The following is a 23,071-nucleotide window of genomic DNA, read 5'->3' as shown; positions in this document are numbered from 1 at the left end:
TATCTGTTCTACTCTGTATACAGACTCGTCACATAAAATATACAAGTGTCATATCAATCTAAACCTGCAGTCATTATGTTGTGAATGAGCAGGATTTGCATAGGACCAGGTTGCTCACTCACACCAGGCATCTCACATTGTGTGGTGTGCTTAAGGCTGGATGAATAAGGATGCATCTCTATGTCAGGGCTCGACAAATCACTGGGGCCAGGTTGCCATGGTGACTAGAGGAAGACAAATTTGGTCGTTGGTAGATGCAGAGCAGGCAGTGGTGCCAGAGCCCCGTCTCCCCATCCTGGTAGGCCAGTGGCAGCACAGGCAGCGGTGCCCTGCACGACTGCATTCAGCCTCAGAGCAGGTCCGTGGCTATTTTAAAATAGCCGCGGTCCGGCAGCTATAATATTATTACATATAAAACGGAATAATTTCTGTATATAGAACATCATTTTACAATGACCAACAGGGAGGGGATGAGACAAGGGGAGGGATAAAATAAGAGGAGGGAGGGCCCTGCATGTAATAATTTTATTTGAAGATACCAGCATTGTAAAGTGGGGGACAGAGCTCCGATGACACGACTTAGCGTGAATTGTGCAATGCCCCCACACCTTCCATCTCGGTGGATGGAGACCGGGGTGAGCAGCTGAACTGGGAAAAGGGAAGGGGTATCCAATTTCCTGGAGCCTCCTGGCCAGTAACATAGGAAAGTAGGATTTAAAAAGTTCATAGAAGTTAAGTAACATGGGACACGGTTGTATTGTCGACCCAACTTAGGTTGACAGGTGTCTAGGTCGACGTGGTTTTAGGTTGACATGGGTTTTTTTCACTGTTTGAGCCGACATGTGCCGTCAGGCGGTATTTCATGCCCTACCATCCACTAGAGCAGTGGTAGCCAACTACGGTCCTCGAGAGCTACCAACAGTTCACATTTTCCAGACAACTTAGCTGCTGCACAGGTGCACTCATTACTAGCTGAAACATTTTAAAAGATCCACAGGTGAAGCTAATTACTTCACTTGTGATTCTGTGAAGAGATCTGGAAAACATTAACTGTTGGTAGCTCTCGAGGACTGGAGTTGGCTACCCCAGCACTAGGGCATGGTGGGAGAATAAAATAGTGTGCCGAGCACAGCGAGGGGCTGCGGTTAACTTCCAACTGTGTCCATGTCGACATTCGGGTAAAAAAAACAGTGAAAAAACCCATGTCGATCTTGCGACCTAACACATTTGTCGACCTAAACCAATGTCGACCTTGTCCCATGTCGACCTAAACACCTGTTAACCATCACCCATGTCGACCTCGCTGCCTGTCAACCCAACGGTGTCGACCTAAGTTGGGTCAACAATACGATCCACACCCCGCAACATAAGGTATGCTCTTAAATATGTCGTTTTTGCACCTTCCAATTTTAAAAATCTTGTAAGTTAACATACAGCAAAATTTACTCATCCCATTAAAGAGACCTTTTTTTTTTTTTTTTAAACACTGATCTGCAGCTAAATTAAAAAAAAAGCTCAAAAATGGCAGCAAGTGGGCATTTCATACCCTACAATGGCAACACTAAAATCTATACCATTACTAGCAAGGTGATTTTGGGAAGCCTACACAATAAAAAAAAAAAGTGTTTTATTGTTAATCCAAAAGTCAATTAGCTAATCTATAAATAACCTGATTTTGCAAGAATAAGTCTACATATATATGTGTGCAGTACTGAACTGTTGCTCCACTTAAAAAGGTCATAGAATTTCCTGAGGATTCCCCCACTTTTTTACCCCCCTTTCTTTAGGCAAGTCTGAAAAGAGGAAGGAGAAACAACCTGACGCAGCCAGAGATTTCCTTCAGTGGCAGACAAAGGGATTCCCCAGACTGCAGGCATGGCCTGTGCAGCCACATTCCGAGGCAGCCAGATTACACCTCCCGAGAGAATGTACACTACAACATGTTCAGCGAGGCAGGCCACTCACATATATGACGCAGGCGTAGGCTGCCCGATTGGCTGGCAGCTTCTACAGGAAACATTGTTGTCTGGCCCAGGTTCCCTTTTTCCCTTGGAAAGCCAAAATTCTGACAGCATAAGTGTTTATTCATCTTTCAACAATTGGTTTGGCAGTAAGGAGTGGAAAAATGCAAAGCCTTCTCAAGCTTATTGTGGTATCAGAAAACTATCCTTTACTGAAGGAGCAAAAGAAAAAAAAAAAGAGTGAAGGAAAGCTTTGTTTTCCCTTGAAGGATTTCCAGTAATTCGGGGGGGGGGGGGACTAAAATAGTTACAAAAAGTGGAGGTTTGGGATGTAAAATATCAAAAGCAAACAAAAAAAGTAAACTCTATAAAAATAAATTGATGTGCTGCCCCATACTTTCCAGTTTACAAAAACAAAGACTTCAAACATTCTTAAGGTCTTCCCATTCTGAAACTCAGGAAGGCTTTGTAAAAACGATTTACAGTCACACTTATGTCCTCCTATACACAGAAAGGTATTTTCGGTTTAGACCTTGTAGTAGTATAAACTTGATTTCAGTAAATAACATAAAAAAATCCTCAACTTGCAGTAATATAATAAACATATTCCAGAAACAGAATTTGGTACTTGTTTCCTAGCACGGCCACAATCTTATGGATCGTGTACCTTTAAGTTAAGGTACACGATCCACACGATGGACCCGATTTCCTTTGAAATCAGGTCCATTTTGCCGGCAAAGGTACAAAATCGGGGGCATCGCGTCGGTCGGGACCATTAACATTGGTCCCGACGCGACCGACGCGATGCCCCCGATTTCCCCATAGGCTTCAATGTTAAAATATTTTTTAACATTGAAATCGTGAGGATCGCGTCGGTCTTGTGCCATTATAATATAAAAAAAAAACAAAACACACAACAACTTCTAGACTGTACGGTAAATGGCAGAAAAAAAAAGGTAGATACCAAGTGGCTTGAAGCCATGTATTCAGTCTATGCAGTGCTCATGGGCCCCCACGCTGTGCACACAACTACAACCATGAGACACTCGCTAGTGCTTTCATATGACAAACCCTGGTGGTGCCCTATTTCCATGACTTATAATAATATGGGGCCAGCACTGCAACTAACCTGAATGAGGACCTGCGTGTTTTGCTTAAAATGAATTGTTCTTTGAACGGTCACTCTTTGCTTTTCCCATTTTAGTGTTCTATTTATGCAATGTCTTCCTGTACCGGATGAGAATGTGGTATTATTAACAATGTGGAATTAGTTTCAGTGTAAGAATTAGGTCTCCACAGTTCAGTGTCAGTGTTTGAGTAGAATACACACATACAGTATATTATATACACATTTACATACTTTAACGCACAACTTAAATACAGCAGCACAGTCTATTCTATTTGTCGCATCGCCAATTGGTCCCTGAGGGAGTAATTCAATTGATGCAGGTAGCTAGAATTATTGGATGATTTTGCTTCACCTGCCCAGAGGCAAGACAAACAAAACCCATGGTAAAGGGTCACGTTTTCATTGTGCAAACACATATAGATGCGTGACTTTATCCTTAAATGCTCATTTATCCTCTACAGAGCCCATCTGACTTGCTCAATATACTGTGTGTTAAGTGTGGGCTATAGGAAATAATCAGGAAAGATTAACCAATATGTATTGGAATTTGCATACCAATTTGGACACTAATTACCTGAAAAGTGTCTGACCATTACTCACATGAGATCATATAACACCCATTTTGGACTATATCATTGGCAATGACAGCTGATAGTAGTGTTTGTGACTTTTTTTTTTTTTTTTTTTTAGGATGAATAAACACCACCTTTCTGGTACAATATAAAATACTGTGCAAGCGTTTTAGGCAGGTGTAGAAACAATGCTGTACAGAATGCTTTTAAAAATAAAATTGTTAAGTTAATTTTTTTTTTTTTTTACCAATGAACATAATGCAAAGTGAATGAACAGACAAGAAGCCCAATTACAAATAAAATTTGGTGTGACCACACTTTGCCTTCAAAAACAGCAATTATTCTAGGTACACCTGCACAAAAGCAAGGGAGACTGGTATTATTGGTTAATTATACACTGGACCATAGCCAGTGGCGTAGCTACCATGCGGCAGAAACAAGCGGGGTCTGTGGGGGGTGCCGGAGCCCACACATTTGGCAGGCTGACTAAGCTGACAGGTGGGTTAAAGTGGGACGGAATGGGCATTCCGTCAGTTCATTAAGGAGGCGCCTCCGCCAGCCCCCCTTTCCCGGCTCCTGGCAAATGGCAATATAGTGATGCCACTGACTTCCACACTGGCTGCAGTGACAAAATATTGGCTGCATCCAGGACTGAGGAGGAGATAGGGACAGGTAAGGGGCCGGACTAAATACCCCTCCGTGCGCTGATGGTCACATAGCTCGGTGCCTAGCAGCCGGCTTATGACAGAGCTGCTCCACTCAGCAGCCACACGTGCTGGGCCTGGATCCAGCCATCCCCGATGTCTGCCTCCCTTAATAGAGGGGACCATACTGCAGCAGGGAGTAGAAGCAGGGCCACAATGCTAAACATGGAAGCTTTGGCTTCCCGGGGCCACAATGCTGCTTAAAGTTGGGGCTCACACATCATCTCTTTTGCACATTCGGCGGCATCCCGATGCTGCTCCATGGAGAAACGCAAGGACTCGTCGTCTGAGGGCTAGAGGAGTGGTGGATAGCCAGCTGTGTAGAGAAGGCCTGTGGAGTCTATTCCTGGGCAAGGCCTGAAACTATCCCAGGGATGAGACTGCTGCTCTCCAGGCCCCGGAGGAAGACCACATACTGACTACATCATCACGGTGCAGCCAGACCTGCAGGACGGGAATGGAGGCAACCTCCAGGAAACCGATATACCAGGACATGAGGGGAAGGAAAGGGTGAGTGTACAAGGCCACATAACACAGGTGTCTACATTACTCACTGACACAGCTCCCATCACAGAACAGCAGCACAGGTGTATGCAATACTCACTGTTAGTGAGGAAGGGGTGTGGGCGCTGCTGGGGTTTTGTTAGTGAAGGAGAGGAGAGCCTATATGTATGTATATTTTTTCATTTTTTGTCTTACCAAAATGCCATTGGGGGGAGGGGGGGGGGGGGGAGAGAAATGATAATAATTCTCATCAACAGGTGAGAAATGATAAATCATTTTCATATTAAGGTTGAAACAGTCACTAACTGAAACAGAAGTAGTGGTGTAAAGTAGGAGGCTTAAAACTAGGTGAGGAGCAGCCAAACTCGGATACAAAAGGTAAGGATGTGGAAGACCATTTTGTATCACAGGATACACCATGGCAGGATTAAGCACAGCAACAAGACACAGGGTAGTTATACTGATTTAGGAAGGTCCCTCCAAGGCAAAAATGTCAAAAACTGGAATTTTATGCAGGTGCCTTTCAAGCTCTATTGAAGTAGCAGAAAGAAACATGCAATGTTGAAGACTGCTGACGCAGTGGTTGTTCATTGAAACATAGTGCATCAAATTAATCATCATGCTTACTACTCTTTCAAATCAGAAGATATCCAGCAGTTAAATCAGTTCAAAACTAGCAGACACCAAAAGGACCTAGGTTCCCCCACCTACTATTAGGACAGTGGTTCTCAACCTCGGTTCTCAGGACCCCCACACAATGCACGTTTCCAGGTCACCAGCAGCTGCCCTCTGTATCACCAACTGTCACATTATAAAAATGCACGACCTGGAAAACATGAACTGTGTGGGGGTCCTGGGGACCAAGGTTTAGAACCACTATGTTAGAAGTCTGTCCAGAAGTGGTCTTTATGGAAGAATTGTGTCCAAAAAGCCAAACCCTTGACGTGGAAACAAGGCCAAGCGACTCAACTATGCACAAAAACATAGGAACAGAAAAAAGCACGGATTGACTAAACAGTAAAAATTTGAAATATTTACCTGCAACAGAAGGCATTTTGTTCGCCAAAGTGCTGGAAAGGGGTACAATAATGTCTGCAGGCAAAAGTGAAGCACGGCGGTGACTCTCTGATTTTCTTGCTGAAATGTAGCCCCATTTTTTCGCTTTCTGACATTACAAGAGGAGATAGAAGTATTTGAGCAAGTTTATATCCACATAAGATCTGTGGTTAGTTCTCCAGCATGTTTGGAACAACTTCCCTGCTGAGTTCTCTCAAAAACTGTGTGCAAGTGTACCTAGAACAATTTATGCTGTTTTGAAGGCAAAGTAGGGTCACACCAAGTATGGATTTGATTTAGGTTTCTCTTCATTCACTTTGCATTTTGTTAATTGCTAAACTATTAACACTTCCACTTCTAAAAGCATCCTTGCTTTGCAGTAAGAATGCTTTTCAAATTTGTTTTTGGCCCGGCTAGCAAGTGGTCCTTTTGGATTTGTTGAAAGTGAGGATTATGGTAATATTCGAAGACTTACAAAATGTATAATTCTATTTTAATTCTGCACCTGGATTTGTTTTACACAAAATAAAAATGCTAGATTTACAAATTGTAATAATCTACAAACCTGGGATTTTGCGCGCTCCCATGCAAAAATCCAGGTTTGCAGGGCTGGTGTAAAAATGGATTCAGTACACCAAGGAACATTAAAACCAATTACAATGAAGTTCTGAACAGTCCCTGTTGTCCCGACACCCTGTTTCACGTAGAGTACTTTGCTGAAATTTTAACCTTTGTGTATATATATATATATATATATATATATATATATATATATATATATATATATATATATATATATATATATATATATATATACACACACACACATATACATATACACTTTCCAGTCGGCCAGGCACTCCCGATAAGAGAATACTGTCCCGGTGCCAGCTGTAGACCCCGGAGCGGACGCTCCGTGAAAGGATGGCAGGACATCGGTCGGCCATTCGTGCGGCATTACTAGCGGGCACTAGTGACCAGCCTGTTGCAAGGCATGTTGCACAGGCTGGTCACAGAAAGGCCAATTTACAGTACCTGATCATTGATCATGTTCCTTTAAGACTACGCGGTGGTAATCGTTCATTGGCTCTTCTGCAGTGTGAGGCACGGTGGATTCACCGTCTTAGGACAATGTCTCCACACGGCCTCAACGAGCATCTGGGGTTATAATGTATTGTCTTTTAGCTCTATTGTAGATGGGTACTTTGCAGCAATTGCAGGGTTCGCATATTCTTATATACTGTCATATTGATCTGTTTAAAAAAAGTTTTTTTCTATGTTTAGGTCACATTACCTGTACTTGATATTTATTCATTACAGTATGTATTGCTGTACAGTACTATACGAGTCTGTGTATCCACCTTTATTTTTAAAGTTGCCAGTCTTTACGTATACTGCGCTGTCTGATTCGCCGCGCATTGCGGCGTCATGTTCATGCGGCGGTTGCCATGGTGCTCCAGCTGACGCTGCGTCTGTGGTGACCATGGTACTGGGCGCGGACATGACGTGCGTGCGTGACGGGACCCGACAGTCGCGGGAAACGTGAGCCAGCGTTCACTTTGGATGGGGGATATAAGGTGAGTGTTTGCATGTTAAGCCTGACGACGATTTGTAATGAATCGAAACGTTGCTGCATTACCTGCCTTTATTCGTTATTTACTATAATCCTTGAGTGCTGCTGAGCTTCTATATATATAGCTTTTTGACACCCTTTAATTCTAATACCAAAAATTGTCTTTGGCGCTAGAGACTAGAGGGGTGTAACTTGCCACCCTGCAGCCACCACGTAAGACGATTGCCAACCTCTACAAACCACAAGAATAAGAAAGAAAAACGTGGGGCGTTTAAAGGTGAACAAGACGAATAACAATTTATTAAAAACAAACAAGCAGCACAAAAAAACACATATAAATCTCTAAAACCACATTACTGTATATCAATAAGACATAAATTTGTAAACACTGGATATGTAAGCACATATACCTACACTGAACTGGGACGCTGGGTTAGGGGGGCTCTCGGGGCAGCGAGGGGTACCTGCACTTCACAGGTAACTAAGGGACAGGGAACCTGGAGCCTAGAACACTGACTTCTGGGGAGTACTCAGGGATCAGACAAGTTGTTCAAGGCAATGAGGAAGTGCCTGTCTGTGATTGGCTGCAAGTCGCAGCATTAATCAACCCCAGGAAGTACCTGCACACACACCATGATCACATGATCAAGTGCACAAGTCAGAGTAACAAGGTCACAGGGAAATCATTGGAGTAAACCTACATGTGACTGCAAGTGTCATGGAGGCGCCCATGTAGCGTGGGACTAGCTTGGGATCAGCGTGGGACGCCGACTAGGCCCCAGGGTATCGTCATGCACACCTTGCCACTGAGAATGACTGGGAACAGCCCTGAACAGGGACTTGTGTTGCAGGATGCACCAGCACACGGGTAAGAGGCGCGGTCACAGATGCGTGCCGTGAACACCATGTGTGTCATCATGTCCCCTGTATTTGCCCTTTGGACTAGGTCCAAGAAGCAGGCAAGTGTGTACAAATACATATAACCAGTGGCTGAGTTGCCGGGACTCCGCTGTCCAAGGTCCCAGCACCTATATAATGCAGTTGACAGGGTACCCAGCGCATGCGCAGTCCCAGTGACTATACTGCACATGCACAAAAGCCTTTAACGGTTGCAGCCCATACAAGCCGGCTAGAGCTGCACGGCAAGGCAGGAGTGGCATCCTAAGGCTCTTTGCTTAATCACAGCCTAGACTGGCAGTCCAGGAGGGAGGAAACATTTTCGAATAGGACTGCCTTTACATGAGAGTAGTGGCAGGTAGTGAGCCACTGCCAGTCAGAGAAGCCAGTGCAGTTTCATTAGACTGCATCTGGCTTCAATAATGCGGTGTATGGTGGCAGATTTTACTGGGGGGCTTCAGTCCATAGGTAAAATCTACCACTGTATACTACACCAATTATTAGCCTTTAAAAAAAAAAAAAAGTTGGACAAAAAAACTTGGACAGCACTGAACTGAATAACTATATGGTTTTGGGAAAAACACTAACCAGTTTTAGTCATCACGGATCACCTCAGTAAATGGTCTTACAAGTAGTAGAATAATGCATGTGTAGAGTACATTAGGACATCTGTCAAACTGAGCATGCAGCGGTTCATGTTATAATGTTAACAAACAGAAGGATTATAAAGCATGGGAAGACAGATGGCGATAAACCAGGTCAATGTACAATGTTTAGTAGACTTGTAATTTCTCAAGCGTATATGCTGGGTAATAAGATACCACTTATCTGGATGTAACTGTCATAGTACTTTTCATGATATGGAAAACAATGGTTTGTATTACAGTATTCTGAAAGGAGCATTAAAAAAAAACGTCAATTGAAAGTATAAAAAAAAAAAAAAAAAAAAATTATGAAAAGCCACACTGATCAAAAACACCATGAGCGAAATTCTCAAAATTATTAGTAATAACTAGGCACAATTAAATGGATTCAATCTACATGATTGTGTAAAAAAAACCTCACCATATGATATGCTATAAACATTTTCATATTTGTTCTACTAGAAAAATGCATACCTCACAACCCCCCCCCCTCCCCCAACAAAAAGCTACAAAAAAGGAGAACAATAAAGTAAAACCCTTTCTCTTTAATTATAAAACTTTTTAAAAAATTGCACCTTTTTACAGCATATGCGATAATTATCTCCGCAGTAGCCGGCGATGTGTGGCGGACCAGGGGCGTGGATTTTACAGCATCCTGCCCTCAATATGTGCAAGAAAATGATTGCTTAGCATTCAAAGTCAGTGCATGGTACACAAACTTTGTTTCATGTTTTAAAGCCTTATTTTGTGAACAAATAAGATATATTTGTGTGTATTTCATGTGGTTGATGTGTTTATACAGCATAAATGCAAGATACTTCAAAATACATCATTGAAATATTAAAATATTCTGAAATACGGAATAATCAGTTATCCAAAATTCTGTACTTGTGTAGTTTCACGGCGCCACTAGATCGCATGCGATTTGACATGCGATATCGCATGTGATTTACTATCCAGTTCATTACCCCACTATCCACTAGGGTGTGGAGTTGATTTTATATAGTGCGGTGAGCGCAGCAAGCCACCGAGACCCGAAGCTTGGCAAGCCCTGCAAGGGGACACGGAATGTATTCACAGCGACTCACGATATCGCATGCCATTTGCATGCAATTCCATGTCCGCAGGCCACGCTTCGGGCTCGGTGGCTCGCTGCACTATATAAAATCAACTCCACGCCCTAGTGGATAGTGGAATAATGAACTGGAGCATGCGATCTAGTGGCGCCGTGAAACTACACAAGTACCCAAAATTCTTCTGGTCTCGAGCATTTTGGATAAGGGATACTCAACCTGTAGTATAAATAGAACAGAAGACCTTTAACCCTTTGTTGTCCACTTTTATTTTTGTGCAATTCAAAATAAGTGTCTGGTTTAAATGTTTAAATTAATTGTAATTTATTTTTGTTTGTTTTTTTATTAAAAAAAATGGCCTACATTGAATGTTGAACGATGTTAATGTTCTTATTTTAAAGTGGCTCACCATTGGATCTGCTACTAGGGCTGTTGAGCTTGACTAGTCGCTGGACCTGAAAGGGTTAACATGTACCCAAAACTTGACTACTCACCCACATTGAATATTAGGTAAAGTTTACATATTGATGCTTGCAATACTAATCGGACAGAACCATGGACTGATAATAAAGGGAGTGTGCCATTGTGTGAGCAGGTTTCTAGAAAAGGGTGGCCTCAAAAAGGATGCTGTACCCAGTGGCGTAAGTAGAAATAATTTCTTAGTGGTACTAGAAGTGCGTGTCAAAAGTAGGTGTGGCCATGTGTTGTGAGGGGGCATGGTCATGTGAAACTAGGAGTGGCTACATGACAATACGGGCATGGCCACATTATACCACAGGCCATAATGCCCATAACACATTATTCCCCACACTGATGCTCATTACTTATTATACCACATGCCATAATCCCCATTACATATTATGTCACATAAGTGCCGCTTACGTACATGCTAGTTGACAGGAGCTACATGCACGCCTGATGCCAGGAGTTTTGTGCTTGTTGGCACAGGGGCTGCATGCTTGATCCCATGGGGGGCTCCAGCCATGACAGCTCCAGCCCCTCTCCCCATACAGCAGTAGCACTATCATGTGCAGCTGAACAGCCTGAGGCTGAGCTACTACTCATAACTCACAAGCCACCAGACCAGTACAGGAAGACCACCAGGAAGTTAATCTCCCAGACTGGGCTCCTGCGCCGGCACCTCAGCCGCTCCCCACATGTCACAGTCCAGCCGGCATGCATCAGCATCCCACTGGCAGTGATTCTCTAACTCCCGGGCTCCGACCGCAGGCTGCGCTATTCAGGGGTGGGCGACATCATTGTGGACCACCACAGGAAGGTGGGCCAGGCAGGAAGGAGATATCCGCATGTTGGCTCCTGTGCACAGATCACATGTGCAGGGGAGCCAATCCTGACAGATCACATCCAACAAGGGAGGGATTACAGGCTGACTGACAGCCAGCCCAGCAATTATTTACAGTGTCCAGGGCAGCTAAAACGTAAAAAAAAAAATAATAATAATAATAATCTACTAAAATGACAAGGGAGCACGTGCCCAGCTTTATTCCAACACTGCGATTTAGATTTAATTTTGGATATGCCCAGCCAAGATCTAAATCTCTGCACATATCAAACCCCACCTGCAGTACACCATTTGCCAGTCTGTTCAAATTATACTGCCGACTTAAATAGCTATTTTTTCCCCCCTCAGTCTTCCATTGAACTGTATAAAACATACTGGGGGTTATTCAGACCAGATTTCTGCTGTGCGAATTCCCACATCAACCATTTATCAAATGACTGCACATGTCTGGGTCGCAGCATACAGATGGAGCCCTCCTCATTTAGCCTGTTAATTAGATTAAGTGGATTACTATGCTAATCCCCTACTGTATTGTTCTATGTATCATATTGCTGCTCAGAACAATAGGATAGCCATGGTGAGCAACGACCTAAGGAACAAAGTTGACAGGGGCTCCAACTGTACATGCGTGTCGGCATACTGACAAAATCAGAGACTATTCACAACCCAGCAGCAGTTTGACAGGAAGTTGCCGTTTTTGGGTGGTAAACTGGACATTTCAGGAAAACCGCAGGCGTGCCCAGGCTTTTTCAGGGAGGGTGTGCATACCTCCCAACTTCTGTGTTGGGGAAATAGCGAGCGCCCGAAAAAGGGGGCGGGTGTATGCAAATGAGGGCTCGGCTTATGCTAATTAGCCGCAACCTCATTATCATACGAGAATAGACGCTGTGCGCTTAGATTGGGGGGGTCTCCCAACTGCCACCCCCCGCAGCGGGACAATGCCTGCCGCGGGTGGGACAGCGGGACAGGACCCGAAAATCGGGACTGTCCCGCTGTAATCGTGACAGTTGGGAGGTATGGGTATGTGAAGTCAGATCTGGCCTCGATTACACCTCCTGAGGAATCCGCTGAGAAATATTTAAGGCGGAGAAACGCATAGAGGACAAGGGGATACCCTGGCTATTATTGGACACTAATACATACACTACACTATACATTCTTGGATATGACCGCATGGTAGGACTGTACCAGCGGTCGGAGGAAATCAGAGGTACCTGCAAGCCAAGCCCCACCACCTTAACAGGAAAAATCTCAGTCCTTGCATGCATGATTACAGAGATGGGGATAAACTAATTTTAGTATATGTTGTAAGTCTTGTTTGTCCATTGTTGGCCACAATATTGTTCAATATTTAATAAATTTGAATATAATATTCAGCACAGCTCTTTATTCTGCTGGTTACATCTAAAGGGGTTTTGGTAATCCCCCTTATACGGTACGGCTCCAGTGCAGGATAATTCAATCAGCGCTCAATATCAATTTGTTTTCTTGTGCTGGCCTCGATTAGCCGGTACCTGTTGGGGAAGAGTCAGCGTTATGCACAGACAGCACACAGTGGGAAAATCATTTGATGGAGAACGAGCGAGTTGCAGCTGTGTGAAGATCAATACTTTCACAAGATATTCGCACCATTTTGCAGGACAGGATTACACTCTGGTGGGGCAGTGTCTATTGAATTGCAGGATGATGCAAACAAATCCTGCTGCCGTGGCTTCAATTAAGAAATTCCCTACAGAAACCTGTACCAGAGGCTGGCATCCACATCTCTGAATCAGAGATCGTATCTAGTGTGGGCTTGGAGGTGTATGGTGTGGGCAACAGATGAGTCAGGAGAATGCTTTCCCTATTCCTGTCATTTTAAAGAATTTCCCTTCAGAGTAGTAAATAAAGAAGACAGCCTTCTGTGTGTGCACATTTACACATTAACAGCATTTTACATACTGCACAAGAGCACAACATTTCAGATCACTATCCCCAGCGGTGAGAGCTGAAATGTGTGAAGTCACCCATGAGAGTACTCAGACAGGACTTTAAGCGTCACTCCCATGAGTTTGGTTGGGTTTAGCAGATAGGCACGGCAAAACCCAAATAATAATGAGCACAATAAAAACTATCAATTGAATATCGGACAGACAGAAGATCGGGCACAATTAAACATTTGGTTACACCCTACAAAATTTGGGGAGGTCTCGTAGACTCACGAGAGAGTAGGACTGGCTCCCAGATCTGCTCTGTTGCCCAGAGCAGGTGACTGTAGGAGGTGCAACAATGCAATTTCCAGCCAATCATGCCATTGTGGAAATGTGCAGCAGGGCCGAAGGATGTATTTCACACTGCAATCTAACATTGGCATCTACCGGGTAGGGCGACAGGTAAACACTTGCAAATATGATCTATATAAATTGGCAATTGTATTTCTATAAGGCATTCAGTTATTTCACAATGTACCAATATTACAGTATAGTTATGTTATAAAACGTTTTCTGTCCATTTAAGTTCTACAAATTTGAAAATTACTTGGCTTCCAAACACTATGTGGCATACACATATATAGTGCACAGAGTGGAATGGTTAATACACATTCCAAGAATTATTTGCAATGCAAATAAAGGCATAACTTTGAAGCCAAATATAATGTATTTTTTGCTTATAAGGAAATTAGCACATGCAAACCAGTACACATTTAGATTAGGGTGCAGACTTCAAACTGCAAAAAAAAAAAAAAAAGGGGGGGGGGGGAATCAAAATTCAAGGATCCTTGGAAACTAAATAAAAAAATGTATAGCAATAGTCTGGTATAACCTGTATTTAGAAGCCTTAAATACAACAGAAACACTTCAGCCTACTAGATCTTACCAACACGATCAAATACACAGTACATACATACACTTTTGCCACTTTAACACAAAAGTCCCATTTCGGACCTTGGATTTGGAACATTGTACGATGTTCCAAGCTGGGTCAGACCCTGGACTTTAACACCTTTTCAGGAAATTCCTGTATTTTACACTTGACTGGAGTTGAGACGGGACAGTGCTAGGATGGCCATCAGTGTGGTTGTCATTAATGGTGATACAGAAGTGTCCATCGATGGTTACCAGTGATGCAATAGATATCCAATGGTCTCCCCAAATTATGATTATGATACCTGTTCAGTCAGCTTGCACATGGCTTATGAAGATAAAAAATAAAAATAAAAAAAAAAAGGAAGAAGGAGGCTGGTGTCTTGCGTATTTTCACTATGAACCATAAACATGCGCAGTCGATCACCCAGGATGTGAATTTGCTGACCAGTGATTAGGTCACACGTTACACACACACACACACACACACACAAATAAATAGATATGCAGAGAAAGTCAAGTTCCCGTTTTTATCCAGCATTTTAATACTTACAATTTAATGCAACAACATTTATAGAGTTGCTTGTACAATATCAACTATCATTTTTTAATTAAAACTATGGTCCCAATATAAGATGTTCCCAATTCATGTCATGGGTGCAAATATTTTGACGGGGCAAAACATTATTGTGCCAGGCACAACATTATTGGTCAATCCCATGGCTTCTTTCAAACTGCCAAAGCAACACTAACTCCCCCCCCCCCACACACACACACACACACACACACATTCTCTAAGACCGATCACTCCTAAACTTCAACTTATACAACACTAGCTGTACTTCATCAAGAAAAAATATTTTATATGCAATTGCATTGGTTGCCTAAGAACACGAGTAATTACTAGACGCGATACAATCTTATTGTAATACTGTATCATTTCATCTATAGTGCTTTTGTAGTAGCTTCATTGTTGCTAAATTACCTTGGCAGACAGTCACCGAACCTGCCCACATAGAAGGTGTAGGTAGGAGAGACACACACATAATTGTCTACTTCATCAAGAGCCCTTTTATTACACTATGCTGCAGCCATTTAGAACTCACTATTCTACAGTAACTTCCCACATACTGTATGTATTACAGTGATAATCGGAAAAACCTTAAACGCTAGAACATACCGGGACTGAATATTTCATGCATACTCTTGTACGGTGTATGCTGCATAACCAAGGGGCTGATTCAAACCGGCTGGTAAAGCAGTGAATTCAGCCCCTCTGTTGATGGTGGGGGCCTGCGCACCTGGCACTAATGCGCATGTGCAGCCCCCTGCAGTGAGCGCCTTCGGTGATACTCTGGTTATACTCCAGAAACTCTGCGGGGGCCCCAGGGAATGCAGGCGTTACCCTGCCTGCTCAGGGTGGGCGCCCCCAGTTCTCAGAAGACCATACAGCCGAAAAGTAAGTCCTTTTGGCTGAGGAAATAAGTATTTTGATGGTAATCATCCATCGAAGGATTCTTCCTGGGTGCAGGTGTTTGCCAGCAGATGTGTATGCATACACATCCTCTCGCAGCATAGAGAGGCGTTACCCTGCTCATTAGGCTCCAAATAAATGCAGCCTAGTGAGCAGGTCTGAAGTGCGCACAACTAAAGGCCCATAACACACTAGGTGACTGAGCTGAAAGTCGCTCAAAACAGGAGGTTTGAGTGGCTTTCAGCTCACAGCCTCCCAGTGTGTATGGCCCAGCGATGAGCGGTGTGTGCTGCTGCGTGCTCCCGCAACATCGCCGGGAAAGCCGCTCGTCTGCTGGTAATACCAGCAGATGAGCAGCTTTGAATAGCACTGCGCTATGCAACGCCGCCCGAACCCCCCTGCTGACATCACCAGCGGCTTTCCCCCCAGTGATGACAGCGGTCAACACTGAACATACACGCTGGGCATAATCGTCCAGTGTGTATGGACCTTAATGGTGATTTAGACTTCCATGCATTTTATTGTGTATCATTATGTAAGCATAATACAACAAACCCTTCAGTCTCATCTAGATTTGGGCATAATGGGCTGCGAGGGCACGTCAACACATAGGTGGACTACGCAGAGCAGAACTGACGTGTAGATACTCATATTTCCAGGAGCATCTGTTGCATCTTTTCCATCCTTATCAGGGTGCACAAGTGCACCCTAATAAGGATGATGGATAATAGACTTAAGGTGCGTACACACGGGGCAATATGATCGCTAGCAATATATTGATCAGTGTCCCATTTTCATTCACTGATGAAAATGTCACACTGCCGGGAGAAGAGGCAGTGGAAGTCGCTGGACAGGAGAAGCATGCTCCACCGACCAGCAACCATTCAGGGACTGAAAACGGGAGCGCGACCTGGCGATTTATCGCTGGTGCACACTCCAAAATCGCTGTTAATATGGTCGTTCAGCGACCATATTGCAAGCGATAAGTGTACCGTGTGTACACAGCTTAAGGGGCTGATCCAGAGATGAAAGCAAAGAAAAATAAATAACTCTGCACTTGTTTCACTGTAGGTGGGGCAAATCTGCCCCACCTACAGGGCAGTCAGATTTAGATGGGAGTAGGTATGTACAAAAATCCGATATAGGTTGCAGTATAAAAATAAAGCTGCCCAGGATTTGTGGCCTACATGCAAAGCAGCCAGTATTTATTCAGCATGTAAAGAGAAGTTTACTTGCACTCCTTGCATTGCAACATAGTTCATTTCAAGTACAAGTTACTTGTTTTAAACGTGTGAGTAAAAGTAAGAAACATAGTAAATGCATTGAAAAAGCTGATCACCATAATGCAGATTGCAAGGCTGCAAACAGATGTGTACACATCCGCACAGAGGAGCAATGCTTCGATAGTTACTAACCATCAAAGGAATTCTCCTCCTCTGCCCATCGCTCGCAGCCGCCACTTGACCCGGGAGGCAGCTGTTCATATGGAGATTTCAGGGTGGGTGTCAACGTCATGCACCTGCCCTAAACAGGCAGGGGTACACCCACATTCGCTGGGGCCCGTCCAGCGTTTCTATTGGTGCGCCCACCATTTTTGTGGGCAAGCCCATGAAACACTGGGGATCCCCCCCAAAATGCCCCGTACCTGTCAGTCTCCTGGTGTACGGGCAGCAAAGGCTACCCTCTGCACAATCCATGTGCAAGGGGGCCCCGCACATGCGCACAGTGTATCATCCGCATGCATGGTTTATTGATGTTCGGATGGGCTATGAAGTCAAAATCACCATCAAAATCACTTAGTGCACTTAGCCAAAATCTTCCATTAGCCAATATCCCACAGTGTGTACACAACTTAAGACACACAAGCAGACCTTGCTGATTAAAAGGATATGCACAATGCCTATACTCTGTGTGACTGCAGCCCTATCTGCATATGAAACGGTGCGTTACAGTGTATTCACATAGTGATGTGGATAAGACGCATTGGCCAAAGACAGATGTCAGAGCTGTATTGTAAATGAGGCACACTCCAGCAGCTTGTTAGTGATGTCCTCTGTCTTATGTACATACAGGGCGAGGGAGGTTATTGCTAGCGAGAGCCATGCTGCAGAATGCAACAAGTACCCCCGCTTCCCCACCCATCAATCTGCAATTCTCCACCAAATTTGGTTAAAATTATCACCCCTTTCAGGGGGTGTAAATTAGGACCGGTGGGCACTAGTACCTTGCTTTATGAATTATTCCTTGTAATAGGTTATCAAAAAAAATGTGCAATAAAAGTGCATTCAATCCCTTTGTATTAATAGAAATGGGGGGCTGAGAATATAGGGTAAACACAAGGTGGCAGAGATGTATGAGCATTTTGCCAGAAGACTGAGAGACTGACAAGAAAACACCTGGTGGAACATTCTCAGAGAAAATACAAATTTGCATAAGACATATGGAGAGCAATATCAAATGTAATGAAAAGGGCAGAACTGTATGTATTAATAGTAATGCACCAGTGAAAAATTAACCTACTGTATTCAGGCCACACTCAGAATAATTTTAGAAAGCTACAGCTATATGCCAACCAGCAGTCAAGAATGCTGCGTGTATTCAGGAAAATCATCATTTAGAACAGTGTTTCCTAACCTCGGACCTGACCTCAAGGCAAACACGAAGTGGTTTATTTACTAGAATGAGAGTTCTATTGAAGATGGACAATTGCCCATAGCAACCAATCAGAATCTACTACTTATTTATTTAGAGCCTTCTAGAAGATAATATAATCTGATTGGTTGCCCATAGCAACAAAATCTTAAATAGAACTCCCATCTTTGTAAATAAACTCCTAACTGTCCAGGTTTTAGTGATATCCATGCATGAGCATAGATAGTTATAACAAAATAACTGAGGTACTATCTAAGTCACGTGTGCTTAAGTATGGCCATCCTTAAAACCTGGACTGTTTCATACTGGCCAATATACGACAATTCAATTGCTGATCCGCCACATATATAAAGATATATTGGCGCATTGTGCTATGTGTACAAGCGATTCGCCAACCTCCCATACACAAGCTGCACAAGCCAGCGGTTAGTGACAGCGCAACTGGGTAGGCGCATGTACTGTAACACTGCCCTATCAGTCTAGTGATATATCTGCACATAGATTGAGCTGCAGATATATATTTATATCTTTCAGCTGGTGTGTACCCAGCTTTTAGTGTGCTTTGGGGATAGTGTTTGGGAACCACTGACTTAGAAGTTTCTTATTATGTACTTCCAAATTTTTCTTAATGAGATCCATTTTCCAAAACAGACACAGTATGAGTGTAATGTATGCAACTGTGTAGTGTTATTCCTGTGGATTTAACTGGTTCTGCATCACTGACCCAGCAAATACAGTATGAGAACATAACACCCCCCCCCCCTTCAACAGCACATGACCTCAGTTTTCAGCCACATACTGTATATGCAACATATTTTTGCACCTTTAATTATAAGAATGACCACAGCCCATACAATACACACTTTCTTAGTTATGAAATGCTACCAGTTGTAATTCTGTTTTACATCACCTCTAAGCAACACTTGCTAGAAGGTGTTAAGGTGCCCCATACATGCACTGATTATCGAATGCGCTTTGTACTTTTAAAGTACAAAACGCATGGCATGTACAATAATCGCAGCGTGTTTATGGGCGGAAGCGATGCGATGTGCGTTCCCGGGAGTCCGATATTGTATGGCCCAAAAAGTATGTGCAGCACGTACTTTTTGGACTACATTGTATGTACTTTTGTACTGCATACGATGCGATGCCTGCACGGAGACCAGAGTGACGGAGCTGCGTGTCCACTCTGCGTATTGTTAAGTTCTCCTAATTTTTCTTTTTCAGGTGTCCTCTGGATGTTTTTGCCAACACTGCCAGGAGTGCTGGACCCCGCTAGCAGGGAGGGGGGGTGCTGATCATTGTCGCCGGCGGGTGGGGGGGGGGGGGGTGGGTGTAAATGCATGGGCGCGGAAGGGGGGGTCTAGATAGCATTCATGGCCACGGGGAAGGGGGGTGTGGGCTGCTGTCCGGCGGGGGGCAGGTTTTTTTTGAAGGGGTGGGTGACATTTAACAGAATAAAGTTCAGAAAATTAACAGTGCAAAAATGGGTTAAAATCGCATTGCACGGTTCAAAATACACATCGCATTCTGGCAGGAAAATTGTATAGAACCATTGTACAGTCAAAAACGCATAGTACAGTAAAATCTGTGCATGTATGGGCACCTTTACAGTAATTAGTGCTAGAACAAGTGCTTGAAGTGAGCAGCACTCCTACATACATTATATTTTTTGCAATATTAGCTTAAGGTTCTGAACATATACAAGAATAATTATACTATAGACGTAGAACTTAGAACTGTAAATTCAATTTATTCATTACAGCACCTGTTATTATGACAGCATAAGAGCTATGGTTAGATCTTTTTGCATAACAAACCAATTCCAGTGCAATTAAACCTATCATAGCTGTATACGGCAGCTAAGCTTAAATATAAGATGACGCAAACAATCTTGTTGGATGAAAATTATATATGCAATTATTCCATGTCTTCATTCATTCTATTAAAAAAAAAAAAAAAGCATAGCTTCAAATCGTTGAACATGTGTACCTGTGTATTACTAAAATCCAACATTGCTTACCAAAGAATGTCAGGTATTTTACTGACGTTTTTGCTAAGCTACAATACCATGCGTGTGGCATTTCAAATAAAATAAAATAAAACAGGGATAAAGAAACCTACAGCTCATGTGAAAGTGCAAGATGTCAGATGGCCAATACTTATTACTGAAAAAAAGGTGCCCATACACGCTGCAATAATTGCATGCTATTTGCGAAGCTAGTTCAAAAAGTATGTGCAGCATGTACTTTTTGAACTGTGCGATGGGATGTCCACAGGAGCACACATCGCAAATGGCAATCGCACCGTGTATGGGCACCATTAAATTATTTTTTGTTGACAAATAAAAAAAAACACATCTAAAGTTAATTTCTGTGTTGAAACTGCAAAAGCAATGTGTTGTCACCAATGGAAAGCTAAGCTAGAACACACCATGTATTCACACCTTTCTCTGCGGTGCGTAACAATGGCAATACAACTGCTCAGACTTGCAGTGACATACAGTAAGCCGGCACAAAAGATGCACTGATGACACAGCTCTAACAGCATAAAAGGTCACGGGGGTGAAAGGTTTCAATAATGTCACCTAGACCATGAAGCGCCTGGTACACAGTCAGTCAGTGGATAGACAATGTGTAGGTTGAGTGAAGAGGTTGATTTCTAGAAAAGGGTCGACATACCTAAGATCGACACTGCCAAAAGGTCAACACAAGAAAGGTTGACATACGTTTTTCATTATTTTATTTTTTTTAAAGGTGGTTTTTCATATCTTACTATCCAAGTTGGCATAGAGTGGGAATATGTGTTCCAACTGCAGCGAGGCCCTGTGCCTGAAGCATGATGAGCGAAGTGAGCCACGACAAGGGACGCATTACATATATACAGTGTCCATGTCAACGTCCAATTACATAGACAACAAAAAAAACATGTCGACCTTTTGACTGTCGATCTTGCCTGTCAACCATAAGCTTGTCACTGTTGACCATTAGTGGTCAACCTAGACATTGTCTATCATCTATACTGTAACCGAAGAACCCAGTGCCCACCTTTCTCTCTGTGATGCATTGCTGCATGGGTCACAAGTGATGAGCAGGTTAAAGCCAGTGAGGCAACGTGCGGCTACTCAGCTGCAGGGGAACTATAAATCCATGCAATCCCTACAAGCAGAGGAGAGGAACATGTAGTAGGGTGTAACTAGACATCCGTGACAGGCCTACACACCCACAGACACAAACACAGAAGTGACACTCCGGAGTAAGGACTGTATGGAGAGACCCGGGGCCACATGTATAAGGGAGAGGTGCTGCCCGCTCTGCCACTCACCGTTCGGTCCGTACTGCTCTCTGCTCCTCCGGACCTGCTCAGCGCTCAGCCCGCAGCTCTCATTCACCTCGAAGTGCCGGAGCACCTCGGACACGGACTTGGCGTGCGCGCTGTCCATGCTGGCTGTGCTCCCCTCCTCTCCTTAGGCTGCGGTATGGGGGTTCCTGCGGCGGGTCACTACTGCTGCTGCTGCTCTCCTCCCCAGAGATCTACGGAGCTCGGTCGGGGAAGCCGCCGTGTGTCCCTCTGGCGCTGCACCTAGTTCCCCCCTAGTGAGAGGTGAGCCTCCTGCACAGGGACTGCTGCTCTCTCCTCCCGCCCGTGCTGCTCATGTCTGTGCCATGCCGGTGACAGGCGCTCCCTCCTGCTGCTGCTAGTGGTGCTGGTGACGGGGGTCTCTCCGGCTGGAGTGTGGGACCTAAAGTTGCTGCTAGCTACAAAACTTACTGCTTATCCTGCGCTACCTGAGGCTTCCTGATTGGTTGGCTGCGGCACCCAAACAGTTCCTGCCCCCGTCACCCTCCGTGCCTCTGCCCATTGGTCCTCGCTAAGCTGAAATTAGCATTTTAAAGATTTAGCCCTGGGTAATGTTACTGTGGAAAATGTTCTTAGCGCCGTATAGATATGAGCAGAGCACCCCTCCCTCCCTGCTCGCATCTTACTTCCTCTTATGCGGCTGAGCACTTGCTAAATGCAAACTATGGCCAGGAGGCGCGATGCAGTCAGGAAGGAGTTACTATACAAATCAACAGTGATGGGGAGATAAGACACTGACAGCTGTGCTGCTATGGAAAATACCTCATTGCAATTGCACATATTTACATGTGAGAGCACTGTCACCATATAGTGTGTGTGTGTGTACTAGGCAGATACACTATGATCTCCTGCTGTGATCGTTAGATGTAGGCAGTCCTAATTAAAATCAGGGCTCTTTATTGGGCTACTAAGCAGGGGCCTAACTAGGTTAGCCAGCATGGCACTCAACTGGAGCTGGTCGAGAAGGGGCACCGCGGGCTCATTCTGCCAGTCGTTTTGGTGCCAGTCTGCTAAACAGCTGAACCATTATAAACCTTTTTATTATTTAATTAATACATTATTCCTTATTTGTTCTGATCACCGGAGGAAATGTGGAATCACAAATATAGTGTGGGTTGGGTATGATATCACAGCAGTTGGAATTCCGACAGTCAGAATCCCGAAGGACAGAATCCCAACACATCTAATTAAAGGGGTCATTCTGATTTATTCTGTTTCCCCCGGTACCAATGTTTTTGCACTGCGCATTTGCATGAGCAGGGCTGCTGTGCGGACGCCTTCGGTGACTTGCATAGTCGCCGTGGCGCTCACACAGTGGGGCAGGAT

General features: G+C 43.9%; 1 protein-coding gene across 2 annotated transcripts in view; it reads right to left on the bottom strand.

Annotated features, from left to right (window-relative positions):
• The window catches only part of ATP2A3 (ATPase sarcoplasmic/endoplasmic reticulum Ca2+ transporting 3), a 128,757-nt gene extending 106,396 nt beyond the window's left edge, over window positions 1–22,361 (bottom strand). The window contains exon 1 of one of the 2 annotated variants that reach the window (XM_083174137.1): window positions 21,710–22,361. In XM_083174137.1, the coding sequence (XP_083030263.1) occupies window positions 21,710–21,827 (118 nt within the window). In that variant the 5' untranslated portion in view covers window positions 21,828–22,361. Of the gene's footprint in view, window positions 1–21,432; window positions 21,467–21,709 lie in introns of those variants that run through there. The other variant, XM_083174138.1, reaches the window with a different exon arrangement.
• Window positions 22,362–23,071: the final 710 nt, after the last annotated feature.

Source organism: Crinia signifera, chromosome 2 (assembly GCF_055691185.1).
Source record: "Crinia signifera chromosome 2, ASM5569118v1, whole genome shotgun sequence".
NCBI lineage: Eukaryota > Metazoa > Chordata > Amphibia > Anura > Myobatrachidae > Crinia > Crinia signifera.
The sequence above is the reverse complement of the archived record's forward strand: the minus strand, read 5'-3'. Positions and strand labels throughout refer to the sequence as shown.